We start from the raw sequence: 14,344 nt of genomic DNA, 5'->3' as shown, positions 1-14,344 counted from the left end.
TTACGCAGTCACTTCCCACTCTCTCCTCCCTGAAGTCTCTGGCAACCACTAAATTGGCTTTGTTTCTGTATGGATTCATCCATTCTGGATATATGATATAAGTTGAACCATACAATATGTGACCTTTTGTGTCTTGCTTCTTTCACTTAACCTAATGTTGGAAAGTTTATTCATGTTTTAGCATATATGATACCCTCATTTTTTTTATGGCTGAATATATTCTGTTGTATGGATATACCACATTTTGTTCATCCGTTCACCAGCTGATGGACATTTGAGTTGTTTCCACTTTTTTGCTGTAATGATTAATATTGCTATGAACATTCACATGCATAGTTTTAGGTAGACATATTTTCATTTCTTTCATTTTCTTTGTAGTTACCTAGGCATGGGTCATGTGCTAATTTCGCATTTAACATTTCGAGGAACTACCAAACTGCTAAAGTTTTGTTTAGTACATTATATTCCATAGTGATGATGTGGATGTAATCTTATCTAATTCTTACAACCGCATGTATAGCAGACAGCATAGATGCCATCCTGTGTTAGCTATAATGCTTATTTCTCCTTGCATGCTGGGCACTTACTATTTTGTTCTCTCCTTTTTTAAATAAAAATGTTTATTTTTGCCATTTATAGTTGTGATATAAGTATACCCATTTCAGTTACAACAAAGTGGCTGGTTTAAATAAAAATATGTAGGCGGGGCGCAGTGGCTCATGCCTGTAATCCCAGCACTTTGGAAGGCCGAGGTGGGCGGATCACAAGGTCAGGAGATCGAGACCATCCTGGCTAACATGGTGAAACCCGGTCTCTACTAAAAATACAAACAACTGGCTGGGTGTGGTAGCATGTGCCTGTAGTCCCAGCTACTCGGGAGGCTGAGGCAGGAGAATCACTTGAACCTGGGAAGCAGAGGTTTCGGTGAGCCGAGATCATGCCACCGTACTCCAGCCTGGGCAACAAGAGCGAGACTCAATCTCAAAAAAAAAAAAAAAAGAGGTTGAGGCTGCAGTGAGCTGAGATCACACCTCTGCACTGCACATAGCCCGAGTGACAGAGTGAGACCCTGTCTTAAAGAAAAAAAAATTGTGGCAGAGAACAATATCCAATTCACTAATAATCCATATTCCCTCTTCTTTCACAGTCAGCTGGATTGTGTTTTCCAGCATTTCTTACAGTTAATAAGGCATGCCTGACCATTTCTTAATGGATAGAGGTCAGCAATTGGGACTCAGTTACATCTGAGTAACTGTAATGGAAATGTCCAGGCTTGTTCCATACTGATCAATAATCTTAGTTGAGTCATAACCACCCCTTGTCTAGATGTCATGATATATTCCAGTTGTCTGCTCAGATTTGTGTATCCTTTGCAGTATTTATTTAGTGTCTACCATGTATTAAGTACTTTGCAAATCCTTGAGGAATTTACGGTCTTGCGTGTAGACATACGTATTTTCTTTTTTTTTTTTTTGAGACACGGTCTCACTCCAGCCCAGGCTGGAGTACAGTGGCATGGTCACAGTTCACTGCAGCCTGGACTTCCTGGGATCAAGCAATCCTTCTGCCTCAGCCTCCTGCATAGCTGGGACCACACATGCATGCCACCATACTCGGCTAATTTTTAAATTTTTTGTAGAGATGGGGGTCTCACTATGTTGCCCAGGCTGGTCTTGAACTGATGGGCTCAAATGATCCTTCTACCTCAGCCTCCTGAAGTGCTAGTATTATAGGCGTGAGCTGCTACACCCAGCTTATTTTCAATCTACTATGATATGTGTTCAAATTGATAGGAACACAGAGGAGAAGTATTTAATTCAATTTTAGAAGGCTCAGGGAAGGCTTTTTTTTTTTTGGAGACAGTCTCACTGTTGTCCAGGCTGGAGTGCAGTAGCGCAATCTCAGTTCACTGCAGTCTCTGCCTCCTGGGCTCAAGCGATTCTCCTGCCTCAGCCTCCCGAGTAGCTGGGATTATAGGCATGTGTCACCATGCCCGACTAATTTTTATATTTTTAGTAGACACGGGGTTTTACCATGTTGGCCAGTGATCTCAAGTGATCCTCCCATCTCAGCTTCCTGAAGTGTTGGGATTACAGGCGTGAGCCACCGTCCCTGGCCAAGGGAAGCCTTTTCGAAGAGCTAATTCTGAATCTTCATCCTGTGGATTAATAAATTACTCTGGTGAAACAGTGTGAGAAGAGAATACTATACTGGGCAAACCTGTTGCACAAAGGTGTGATGTAGTGTGACATGAAGCATTCAGGAAAATGCAGGTGATTATGTTATTTCTGGAATATAAAATATAAGGAAGAGAGTTATTAGAGAGATCAGGTCATAGAATGTCTTATATACCATGTTAAAAAGTTTGCCATTCTGGGCCACATAGTGAGACCCCCATCTCTCCAAAAAATTAAAAAATTAGCCAGGTGTGGTAGTGTACATGTGTAGTCCCAGCTACTCAGGGGACTGAGGTGAGATAATTGCTTGAGCCCAGGAGTTCAAGGCTGCAATGAGCCATGATCATGCCACTGCACACTAGCCTAGGCAATAGAGCAAGACCCTCTCTCAAAAAAAAAAAAAAAAAGTTTAGATTTTATTTATTCTGATGTATTGAAAGGTTTTATTTATTTATTTATTTTTAAATTTTTTAATTTTTTTTTTTGAGACGGAGTCTGGCTCTGTCACCCAGGCTGGAGTGCAGTGGCGCGATCTCGGCTCACTGCAAGCTCCGCCTCCCGGGTTTACGCCATTCTCCTGCCTCAGCCTCCCGAGTAGCTGGGACTACAGGCGCCCGCCACCTCGCTCAGCTAGTTTTTTGTATTTTTTAGTAGAGACAGGGTTTCACCGTGTTAGCCAGGATGGTCTCGATCTCCTGACCTCGTGATCCGCCCGTCTCGGCCTCCCAAAGTGCTGGGATTACAGGCTTGAGCCACCGCGCCCGGCCAGTATTGAAAGGTTTTAAACAGAAGAGTAGAAAATCATTGGATTTGCATTTTCCTTTGGCTACATTATAGAGAATTGAGTTAATTAATGGAAGAAAAACTAAAAGCAAACCTGGAAGCTGTTGCAGTGACCCAGGCTAGAGGCAACTGAGGCAGGGTAGTGTTGGCAGAGCGAATGGAATGACTTTGAGAAGTATTTAGAAAGTAAAATTGGCTGACGTTTGGATACTGATTGGGTATGCGGGTTGGGGAGAGAATGAGGGAGAGGGAAGGATCAAAACAGCAGTGCAAATGCAAATGCCATTAATTGTGATCAGGACCAGAGAAGGAGCATCGGGTTCAGCAGGGATGAGGAGGAGTTCTGCTTTGAAGGTACTGTGCTTTCATAGCCTGGGTTTAGCTAAGTGGAGAGATTTCACTGCCTACCAAATATCCAAACCCAAAGCTTGGGTGAGGAACCAGGTGGGAGAGGAGTGTGAAGTCAGGCCTAAAGATGGAATTTGGAATTTGGAGGTACGTGAGGGCCTGGGACCCTGGAGAAAACAACGAGAAAGAGTATTACAATGAACCAGGGAAGGAATTTTTTTTTTTTTTTTTTGAGACTGAGTCTGGCTGTGTCGCCCAGGCTGGAGTGCAGTGGCTGGATCTCAGCTCACTGCAAGCTCCGCCTCCCGGGTTTACGCCATTCTCCTGCCTCAGCCTCCCGAGTAGCTGGGACCACAGGCGCCTGCCACTTCGCCCGGCTAGTTTTTTGTATTTTTTAGTAGAGATGGGGTTTCACCGTGTTAGCCAGGATGGTCTCGATCTCCTGACCTCGTGATCTGCCCGTCTCGGCCTCCCAAAGTGCTGGGATTACAGGCTTGAGCCACCGCGCCCGGCCCCAGGGAAGGAATTCTAGGGAATACCAGGGATTAAGGGACAGATAGAAGAGCGGGAGAAGGTGGCAGGAAAGAAGCCTGCACTCCAGGTTAGAGGAGGGAAGAGCCATGCATTCAGGATCACTCTGGGGATGGTGAACCCATGTTTGATTGCAAGGGTAAGTGAATTTTCAGCAAATGTTGCAGGTTCCCAATTATTAATTGCTTTGACCTTGGTGCCTTGTACCTTCCCCTTCCCTCTGCCTTTTCCCACCAATCCAGGGCCTCATGCTGTCCTTGATTGGCAAGTGTGACTGAGGACTGGTAGCTATTTTAATAGCTATTCTGGCCCATTTATTATTTTAGCAGATAGCAGGATATTTCTTATACAGACTATGCGAAACAGAAAACATTCATGCATATTTGTTTTGTTGTTTTAGAAACTTGTCGGTCCTTCCAGAATCAATTTTGTTCAGATTAGACCAGGAAGAAAAAAGTTGTGATATAGAGACCCCATTAGGAAATCTTTCTAAATTGATGGAAAACACATTTGTCAGGTTTGTAACAATGAGCAAATTTGAATTTCACTCCACTTTTCTAAGGAATATTACTAAAAGTGCTTTTTCACTTTTCAGCAAAAAACTTCGAGATTTAATTATTGACTTTCGTGAACCTCAGTTTACATCCTACCTTAGTTCTGTTCTTCCACATGATGCAAAGGATACAGTTGCCTGCATTCTAAAGGGTATGCTAAAATCACCATGTCTGCTTTGATTAATTTTTCTTGTTTCTATTTGATTTATACTGTGGTCTAATATCTTGATTAGACTTGCAATTACAATGTTTAGACCAAGACTCTTTGGAAATGGTTTTGTATTGAAGAATAGACTTGAATAGAGACTGCTTTTCTGATAAAATAATTAACTTTTCCTTTGAAATTCAACACTCTTTTTCCTGTTATTTTTGAATTTAAATGTAGGTTTGAATAAGCCTCAGAGGCAAGCGATGAAAAAGGTACTTCTTTCAAAAGACTACACACTCGTCGTGGGAATGCCTGGGACAGGAAAAACAACTACAATATGTACTCTCGTAAGATTATTATTCTTCTGCTTAGAAACGAAATATTTGTATCAGCTTCTCCTCAGTTCAGAGGATGTAATATTTAATATCAAAAGGGCTGAATTTTAATTCAAACTGTCATTGTTTCAAATGAACTTTTTGGAATGACATGAGAAATAGTAAAGCCGAATCACAAACAGTTGTAATCATGTTGTAGGTTTCTTGCATTTAGAATTTTCTAAGATCTCTTTCCGTTAGTGGTATGTGATATATATATATATGTTTTCTTTTTTTTTTTTTTTTTTTTTGAGACGGAGTCTCACTGTGTCTCCCAGGCTGGAGTGCAGTGGCGTGATTGATCTCGGCTCACTGCAAACTCCGCCTCCCGGGTTCACGCCATTCTCCCACCTCAGCCTCCCAAGTAGCTGAGACTACAGGCGCCCGCCACCACGCCCGGCTAGTTTTTTGTATTTTTAGTAGAGACGGGGTTTCACCATGTTAGCCAGGATAGTCTCGATCTCCTGACCTCGTGATCCACCCGCCTCGGCCTCCCAAAGTGCTGGGATTACAGGCTTGAGCCACCGCGCCCGGCCCACTGTATGTTTTCTTTTCCCTTTAAAGATGATGTTAGAGGCTGGGCATGGTGGCTCATGCCTGTAATCCCAGCGCTTTCGGAGGCTGAGGCAGGCAGATCACTTGAGGTCAGGAGTTCGAGACCAGCCTGGCCAACACGGTGAAACCCCATCTCTACTAAAAATACAAAAATTGGCCGGACGTAGTGGCGGGCGCCTATAGTCCTAGCTTTACTTGGGAGGCTGAGGCAGGAGAATCACTTGAACCCAGGAGGCGGAGATTGCAGTGAGCCAAGATCATGTCATTGCACTCCAACCTGGGCAACAAGAGCAAAGCTCTGTCCTAAAGAAAAAAAAAAAAAAAGTTAGAGATTTTTCTTGGATTTTTTTTTTTCCATGTCAGTAAATTTCTTTTTTTTTCTTTTTTTTTTTTTTTGAGACGGAGTCTTGTTATGTGGGCCAGGCGAGGTGGATCATACCTGTAATCCCAGCACTTTGGGAGTCTGAGTCAGGAGGGTTGGTATTTGAGACCAGGTTGGAATGCAGTGGCATGATCACAGTTCATGCAGCCTCAACCTCCTGGGCTGAAACAGTCCTCGTTCCCGAGCCTCCCAAGTAGTTGGGACCACAGGGGTGTACCACCTCACCTGGCTAATTAAAAAAAAATTTTTAAAAAAGAGATGGGATCTCACTTTGTTGCCCAGGCCAGTCTTGAATTTCTGGGTTCAAATGATCCACTTGCCTCAGCCTCCCAAAGTGCTGGGATTACGAGCATGAGCCACCATGCCTGGCCTATGACATATTATTGATGTGTTATTAATAACGTATAATATTGTCATGTGATTTTTGTAAAATGTTTTGGCTTCATAATTTTTTTAAAATCAGCTCTTAGATATGGTTCTTGTTAAATTTATAAACATGTTAAAAATTATCTGGAATTAAAAGTAAGGCTGTTTTTTCTTTTTTCTCTTACCCATTATTAGGTAAGAATTCTCTATGCCTGTGGTTTTAGCGTTTTGTTGACCAGCTATACACACTCTGCTGTTGACAATATTCTTTTGAAGTTAGCCAAGTTTAAAATAGGATTTTTGCGTTTGGGTCAGACTCAGAAGGTTCATCCAGCTATCCAGCAATTTACAGAGCAAGAAATTTGCAGATCAAAGTCCATTAAATCCTTAGCTCTTCTAGAAGAACTCTACAATAGTCAAGTAAGCACAATTATTGTATAATAATACTAACAGTTAATGTCCACAGCCAGAATGAGGGGAGAAACTCTGGTGATTTTAGTCACATTGACTGAATTTGCACATGTTATATGTGCTATACGACCAGTTTATTGCCTTATAGTTTGCTGTTTCCTTCTGAACTGAAATAAGATTTTGGGTTTATTATTTAGGGCTCTCTTCTAGTTTCAAATATCCTAGAAAACTGGTAATTATCAGGATTTCAGCCAGGCGTGGTGGCTCACGCTTGTAATCCCAGCACTTTGGGAGTCCGAGGTGGGCGGATCACGACGTCAAGAGTTCGAGACCAGCCTGGCCAATATAGTGAAACCCTGTCTGTACTAAAAATACAAAAAAAAATTACCCGGGTGTGGTGGCGGGTGCCTGTAATTCCAGCTACTTGGGAGGCTGAGGCAAGGATAATCGCTTGAACCTGGGAGGCAGAGGTTGAAGTGAGCTGAGATCGCGCCACTGCACTCCAGCCGAGGCGACAGTAGGAGACTCCAGCTCAAAAAAAAAAAAAAAAAAAAATCAGGGTTTCTTAGCAAGTTTGAATTAGAAGCAATGGTACTTAATAGTCTTGTGATGACTGTCTGTAGGCTTTTATATAGAACCTAACTTTTATTTTATTTTGTTATTTAATGTTTATTTATACTGGCAGTTCTTTTTTTTTTTTTTTTTTTTTGAGACAGAGTCTGGCTCTGCCGCCCAGGCTGGAGTACAGTGGCCGGATCTCAGCTCACTGCAAGCTCCGCCTCCCGGGTTCACGCCATTCTCCTGCCTCAGCCTCCGGAGTAGCTGGGACTACAGGCGCCCGCCACCTCGCCCGGCTAGTTTTTTGTATTTTTTAGTAGAGACGGGGTTTCACCGGGTTAGCCAGGATGGTCTCGATCTCCTGACCTTGTGATCCGCCCGTCTCGGCCTCCCAAAGTGCTGGGATTACAGGCTTGAGCCACCGCGCCCGGCCTATACTGCTGTCGCCCAGGCTGGAGTGCACCAGCGCAATCTCGGCACACTGCAAGGTTTGCCTCCCGGGTTCACGCCATTCTCCTGCTTCAGCCTCCTGAGTAGCTGGGACTACAGGTGCCCACCACCACGCCTGGCTAATTTTTTTTTTTTTTAGATGGAGTTTCGCTCTTGTTGCCCAGGCTGGGCAATGGCGCCATCTCAGCTCACCACAGCCTCTGCCTCCTGGGTTCAAGTGATTCTTCTGCTTCAGCCTCCCAAGTAGCTGGGATTTACAGGCATGCGTGACCACACCATGCTAATTTTGTATTTTTAATAGAGGTGTGGTTTCTCCATGTTGGTCAGGCTAATCTCGCACTCCCGGCCTCAGGTTACCCTCCTGCCTCGGCCTCCCAAAGCGCTGGGATTACAGGCGTGAACTACCGCGCCCGGCGTTTTTTTTTTTTTTTTTTTTTTTTTTTTTCTTTTAAGCGAACCTTCCATCAAGTAGCTGGGATTATGGGTGCGGCTGTAGTGCCTGGTTTAACTGATATTTTTGTCTTTAAAAAATTTCCCAAGAATTAGATTTAATAGATTGTTCCTTTACCTTTACCTCCTTTGTCTAATGCTAGCATATTTTTGTTTAATATCTGTTCCTGTTATTTATAAATTTAGAACTGGCTAAGATGTATATCAGGTTAACATTTTTATTAAATTAAATGTTTTATTTTAAGGTAATTGTAGATTCACATGCAGTTGTAAGAAATACTAGAGAGAGCTTGTGTCGCCTTTATCCAGTGGTGACATCTTGCAAATCTGTAGTACAATGTCACACCCAGGATGTTGACATTGATACAGTCCCTATTCTATTACCACAAGATTCCTTGTGTTGCACTTTTTTAGTTGTATCCACTTCTGTCCTGCCTTGCCCCTCTTTAACCTCTGACAGCCATAACTCTGAGACTCTGATCTCCATTTTCATAATTTGGTCGTTGGAGAATGTTACCTAAATGCAGTAGCCTTTTGGGATTGGTGTTTTTCACTCAGCCTGATTATCCGGAGCTTCCCCTAGATAGTTGTATCTATTAATAGTTTGTTCCTTTTTGTTGCCAAGTATTTTTCCAAAATATGAATGTACTGCATTGTGTTTAAGCATTCACCCTCTGAAAATTTGGATTGTTTCCAGTTTTCAGATATTATGAATAAAGCTGCTGTAAACACTCATGTTACAGGTTTTTGTGTAACGTAAGTCTTCATTTCCCTGGGATAAATTCCCAGTAGTACGATTTCTGAATCGATTAGTAGTTGTGTGTTCATTTTTTTTTTTTTTTTTAATCTGCCAAACTTTTTCTAAGTAGGAACATTTTACATGTATGAGTGATCTCCTCAGCATTTGGTGGCGATACTATTTTTTTTTTTTTTTTTTCTGAGATGGAGTCTCGCTCTGGCACCCAGGCTAGAGTGCAGTGGTGCAATCTGAGGTCGCTGCAACCTTCGCCTCCCGGATTCAAGCAATTCTGCTGCTTCAGCCTCCTGAGTAACTAAGATTACAGGCATGTGCCACCACGCCTGGCTAATTTTGTTGTATTTTTAGTAGAGATGGGGTTTCACCATGTTGGCCAGGCTGGTCTTGAACTCCCGACCTCATGATCCACCTGCTTTGACCTCCCAAAGTGCTGGGATTAGAGGCGTGAGCCACCATGCCCAACTGATACTATTTTTAATTTTAGCCATTTTGGTAGGTGTTTGGAGATTTTAATTTGCATTTACCCAGTAGTTAAAATGTGTGTGTGTGTGTGTGTGTGTGTGTGTGTGTGTGTGTGTGTGTGTGTGTGTGTGTATGTGCGTATGTATGTTTGAGACAAGGTCTTGCTCTGTTGCCCAGGCTGGAGTGCACTGGTGAGACCACGGCTCACTGCAGCCCTGACTTATTGGGCTCAAGTGATCTTTCTGCCTCAGCCTCCTGAGTAGCTGGAACTATACAGGCATGTACCACCACGCCTGCCTAAATATTTTAAATTTTTTAATGTTGTCCAGGCTGATCTTGAACTCCTGGGCTCACGTGATCCTCCTACCTCTGTCTGCCTCCCAAAGCGTTGGAATTACAGGTGTGAGCCAGTGTATCCAGCCATAATGTGGTGGATTTTTTTTTGTTTTGTTTTTGAGACGGAGTTTCCCTGTTACTGCCCAGGCTGGAGTGCAGTGGCGTGATCTTGGCTCACTGCAACCTCTGCCTCCCAGGTTCAAGTGATTCTCCTGCCTCAGCCTTCCAAGTAGCTGGGATTACAGGCATGCGCCACATGTTTTTTTTTTTTTTTTTTTTTTTAGTAGAGACAGGGTTTTACCATGTTGGCCAGGCTGGTCTCGAACTCCTGACCTCAGGTGATCCACCCGCCTCAGGCTCCCAAAGTGCTGGGATTATAGGCTTGAGCCACTGCACCCGGCCCATAATGAGGTTTTCATGTGCTTATTTGTCATCTGTATCTCCTCTTCATGTTTTTGCCCATTTTGGATTATATGCTTTGTAGTGTTGAGTTTTGAGAATTTTTAAGATGTATATTCTAATAGTAGCCCTTTAATGGATATGTGGTTTGCAGGTATTTTCTCTCACTCTATCACTTGCTTTTTATCCTCCTCATAGGGTCTTATGCAGAGCAAAAGGTGGTTTTATTTATTTATTTATTTTTTGAGACAGACACTGTGTCACCCAGGCTGGAGTGCAGTGGTGTGATCTCCACTCACTGCAACCTCTGCCTCCCAGGTTCAAGCAATTCTCCTGCCTCAGCCTTTCAAGTAACTGGGACTACAGGCATGAGCCACCATGCCTGGCTAATTTTTGTATTTTTAGTAGAGATGAGGTTTCGCTGTGTTGGCCAGGCTGGTCTCAAGCTCCTGACCTCAGGTGATCCTCCTGCCTCAGCCTCCCAAAGTGCTGGGATTACAGGCATGAGCCACTGTACCTGGCCACAAAAGGTTTTTTTTGAGGAAGTCCGGTATATAAATTTTTTCCTTTTATAGATTATACTTTTGGTCTCAAGTCTAAGAACTCTGTCTGGCCCCAGATGCTGAAGGTTTTCTTTTTTGAGACAGAATCTTCCTCTGTCACCCAGGCTGGAGTGCAATGGCCCGATCTTGGCTTGCTGTAACCTCTGCCTCCCAGGTTCGAATGATTCTCATGCCTCAGCTTCCCAAGTAGCTGGGACTACAGGCATGCACTACCATGCCTGGTTAATTTTTTGTATTTTTATTAAATACAAAATATAACCACCTTGCTCTGATGAGTACCCACATGGGCGGTTGTGCCATTGGCCTACTCATGCTGCACCTGCTTGATGTAGATGACATATTTCTTTCTGTACACCTGGACTACCTTGCCAATTTGCTGACCTTTGTAGTATCCTTGAACTACCTGGACCTCGTCATCCTTGCGGATGGACATGGAGTGGACATTGTACTTCTGCCACAGCTCCTTGGAGAGCGGGATGACATGATCTTCCTGTGCACGTGCAAGGAGGCATTGAAGTGACGTTTGTGGTTTTTGCTGTGGTCCAAGGTCACGAAGGGATTGAACTTCATGGTGACCCTCTGGCTACCAGCGGCCTCAGGCTTGTTTTGTTTTGTTTTGAGACAGTGACTCACTTTGTCACCCAGGCTGGAGTGCAGTGGCATGATCATGGCTCACTGCAGCCTCGACCTCCTTGGCTCAAGTGATCCTCCTGCCTCAGCCCTCCAAGTAGGTGGGACTATAGATGTATGCCACCATGCTCAGCTTATTTTAGTATTTTTTGTAGAGACAGGTTTTCACCGTGTTGCTCAGGTTGGTCTCAAACTCCTGAGCTCCAGCAATCTGCCCACCTTGGTCTCCCAAAGTGTTGGGATTACAGGCGTGAGCCACTGCGCCTGGCCCAGTTATCATATTTTTAGTTCTAAAATTTCCATTTGGCTCCTTTTATCTTCTATTTATTGACCGAGACTTTGTTTTTTGATTCATATTCTTTTTTTTTTTATTTTTATTTTTATTTTTATTTATTTATTTATTTTTTTTTTAATTTTTTTTTTTTTTGAGACGGAGTCTCGCTCTGTCGCCCAGCCCAGGCTGGAGTGCAGTGGCGCGATCTCGGCTCACTGCAAGCTCCGCCTCCCGGGTTCACGCCATTCTCCTGCCTCAGCCTCCCGAGTAGCTGGGACTACAGGCGCCCACAACCGCGCCCGGCTAATTTTTTGTATTTTTAGTAGAGACGGGGTTTCACCGTGGTCTCGATCTCCTGACCTTGTGATCCGCCCGCCTCGGCCTCCCAAAGTGCTGGGATTACAAGCGTGAGCCACCGCGCCCGGCCTGATTCATATTCAAGTGTGTTCATAATCACTCGTTAAAATGTTGTTACCATGCCTACTTTAAAATCTTGGTCAGATAGTTCTGACATCTCTGTCATTCTGGTGTCGGCATTTATAGATTGTCATCTTTTTTCATTGAGCTTGAGATTTTCCTGGTTCGTCTTTTTTTTTTTTTTTTTTTTTTGAGACGGAGTCTCACTGTGTCTCCCAGGCTGGAGTGCAGTGGTGTGATCTCGGCTCACTGCAAGCTCCGCCTCCCGGGTTCACGCCATTCTCCCGCCTCAGCCTCCCAAGTAGCTGAGACCACAGGCGCCCGCCACCACGCCCGGCTAGTTTTTTGTATTTTTAGTAGAGACGGGGTTTCACCATGTTAGCCAGGATAGTCTCGATCTCCTGACCTCGTGATCCACCCGCCTCGGCCTCCCAAAGTGCTGGGATTACAGGCTTGAGCCACCGCACCCGGCCTGGTTCGTCTTATAATGATTGTTTTTTTTATTGAAACATGAGCATATTTTATTGTGACTGAAAACTTCTGTTTTAGCTGGCTTCCTCTCACACTGCCGTGGTGGGGGAAGAGGGGGTACCATTTCATTACTGCCAGGTGGGAATCAGAGTCTGGGTTCCCCACTCAGTCCTCTTTGACCAAAATGCGAGGTTCCTCATTACCGCTGGGTCTGCTTGGTAGGGGTGGAAGTCTAGGCTTCTGATGTGGTCTCTACTAACATGTGGGGTTGGTACCAGTTACCAGTCATCAGGGATGAAAGACCTGACTCTACTTGGCTTTCTCTGACACCAGCCTGGTGGGGTGTGGGGCACCTTGTTACAGCCTTGAGAAGGGCAGAGATCTACCCTCCTCAGTGTTTGCTGGTGTCTGTGGTTGTGGGGCTATACTTTTTTTCCTGCGATATGTGGCTAGAGTGGTTATTGTGTGAAAATTTTCTGTCTAGCTAGGCTTTCCCTTTCCTGTTCCTTCAGCTAAAGAGAGCAGACTTTGGTTGCAGCTGTTTTTAGTCAGCACCCGCTGGTGTTTCTGGGTTGTGGCTCTCTCAGTTCCAAATCTGGGATCTATGAGGCAAAAAGAAAGCCCAGGGAATCAACTACCATGTTGTTTCTTTGGTCCTAAGCTCCCTAGCTAGTCTGCCTTCTGTCCACCTTTCAGAGTCTTCTTTTGTTTGTTTTATATACATAATGCATAAGGATTTTAGTTGTGTTTGTGGAAAGAATAAAGCAAAGTACTCCATTTTCCCAGAAGCAATGTCCTGGTTGACATTAAGAAAAAAAAAACAACCTAACTAACTTACTGCCTCTTGAATGTTCCAGATTTCCACAGGGAAATATCCGAATGTGAGCATTGGAATTAAATAATATCGAAGAATTTCTGATGCCATAGAACAAAAACCTTTTGATCTTTTCATTTCAAAAATGAGAGAAACAAAGCTACATTTATTTTACATATTAAATAACTGATCTGTTTTCCTTGTTTTTAGCTTATAGTTGCAACAACATGTATGGGAATAAACCATCCAATATTCTCCCGTAAAATTTTTGATTTTTGTATTGTGGATGAAGCCTCTCAAATCAGCCAACCAATTTGTCTGGGCCCCCTTTTTTTTTCACGGAGATTTGTGTTAGTGGGGGATCATCAGCAGCTTCCTCCCCTGGTGCTAAACCGTGAAGCAAGGTAGGCAGACATTTAAGTGTTAATTTTGAACCAGATTCTTTTCAAGGAGTATATTTAGTACACTGATAAATCTGAATCTGATTTGTTGACAGAGCTCTTGGCATGAGTGAAAGCTTATTCAAGAGGCTGGAGCAGAGTAAGAATGCTGTTGTACAGTTAACCGTGCAGTACAGAATGAACAGGTATTTGTAACAGTGTTAGCTGGGAGTGGTTTTCATATTTGTTTCTGTCTGCCGAAACTAACATTATCTTTTGTAATTCCCTTAGTAAAATTATGTCCTTAAGTAATAAACTGACCTATGAGGGCAAGCTGGAGTGTGGATCAGACAAAGTGGCCAATGCAGTGATAAACCTACCTCACTTTAAAGATGTGAAACTGGACCTGGAATTTTATGCTGACTATTCTGATAATCCTTGGCTGATGGGAGTATTTGAACCCAACAATCCTGTTTGTTTTCTTAATACAGACAAGGTAAAAAAAATTTTTTTCTCTTTAGTTTTTGTCATTTTGTCTTATTATTTAAATTTCTCAGTTTGCATTAGCATATGCCCTGATTAGAGCTTATCAGTTAAAAGGCAAAACTAGGCCGGGCACGGTGGCTCACACCTGTAATCCCAGCACTTTGGAAGGCCAAGGTGGGCGGATCACAAGGTCAGGAGTTCAAGACCAGCCTGGCCAACATGGTGAAACTCTGTCTCTACTAAAAATACAAAAATTAGCTGGACATGG

At 43.5% G+C, this 14,344-nt stretch overlaps 1 protein-coding gene across 1 annotated transcript in view; it reads left to right on the top strand.

Moving 5' to 3' along the window:
• The window catches only part of LOC105466119 (solute carrier family 25 member 16), a 121,148-nt gene that overhangs the window by 95,730 nt on the left and 11,074 nt on the right, over positions 1 to 14,344 (top strand). Inside the window, exons 18-24 of the mRNA XM_071069631.1 lie at positions 4,240 to 4,356; positions 4,435 to 4,544; positions 4,779 to 4,888; positions 6,414 to 6,638; positions 13,421 to 13,614; positions 13,707 to 13,796; positions 13,882 to 14,086. Coding sequence (XP_070925732.1) covers positions 4,240 to 4,356; positions 4,435 to 4,544; positions 4,779 to 4,888; positions 6,414 to 6,638; positions 13,421 to 13,614; positions 13,707 to 13,796; positions 13,882 to 14,086 — 1,051 coding nt within the window. The remainder of the gene's footprint in view (positions 1 to 4,239; positions 4,357 to 4,434; positions 4,545 to 4,778; positions 4,889 to 6,413; positions 6,639 to 13,420; positions 13,615 to 13,706; positions 13,797 to 13,881; positions 14,087 to 14,344) is intronic.

Source organism: Macaca nemestrina, chromosome 9 (assembly GCF_043159975.1).
Source record: "Macaca nemestrina isolate mMacNem1 chromosome 9, mMacNem.hap1, whole genome shotgun sequence".
NCBI classification, from domain to species: Eukaryota; Metazoa; Chordata; class Mammalia; order Primates; family Cercopithecidae; genus Macaca; species Macaca nemestrina.
This window is presented reverse-complemented; position numbering and strand designations above follow the sequence as displayed.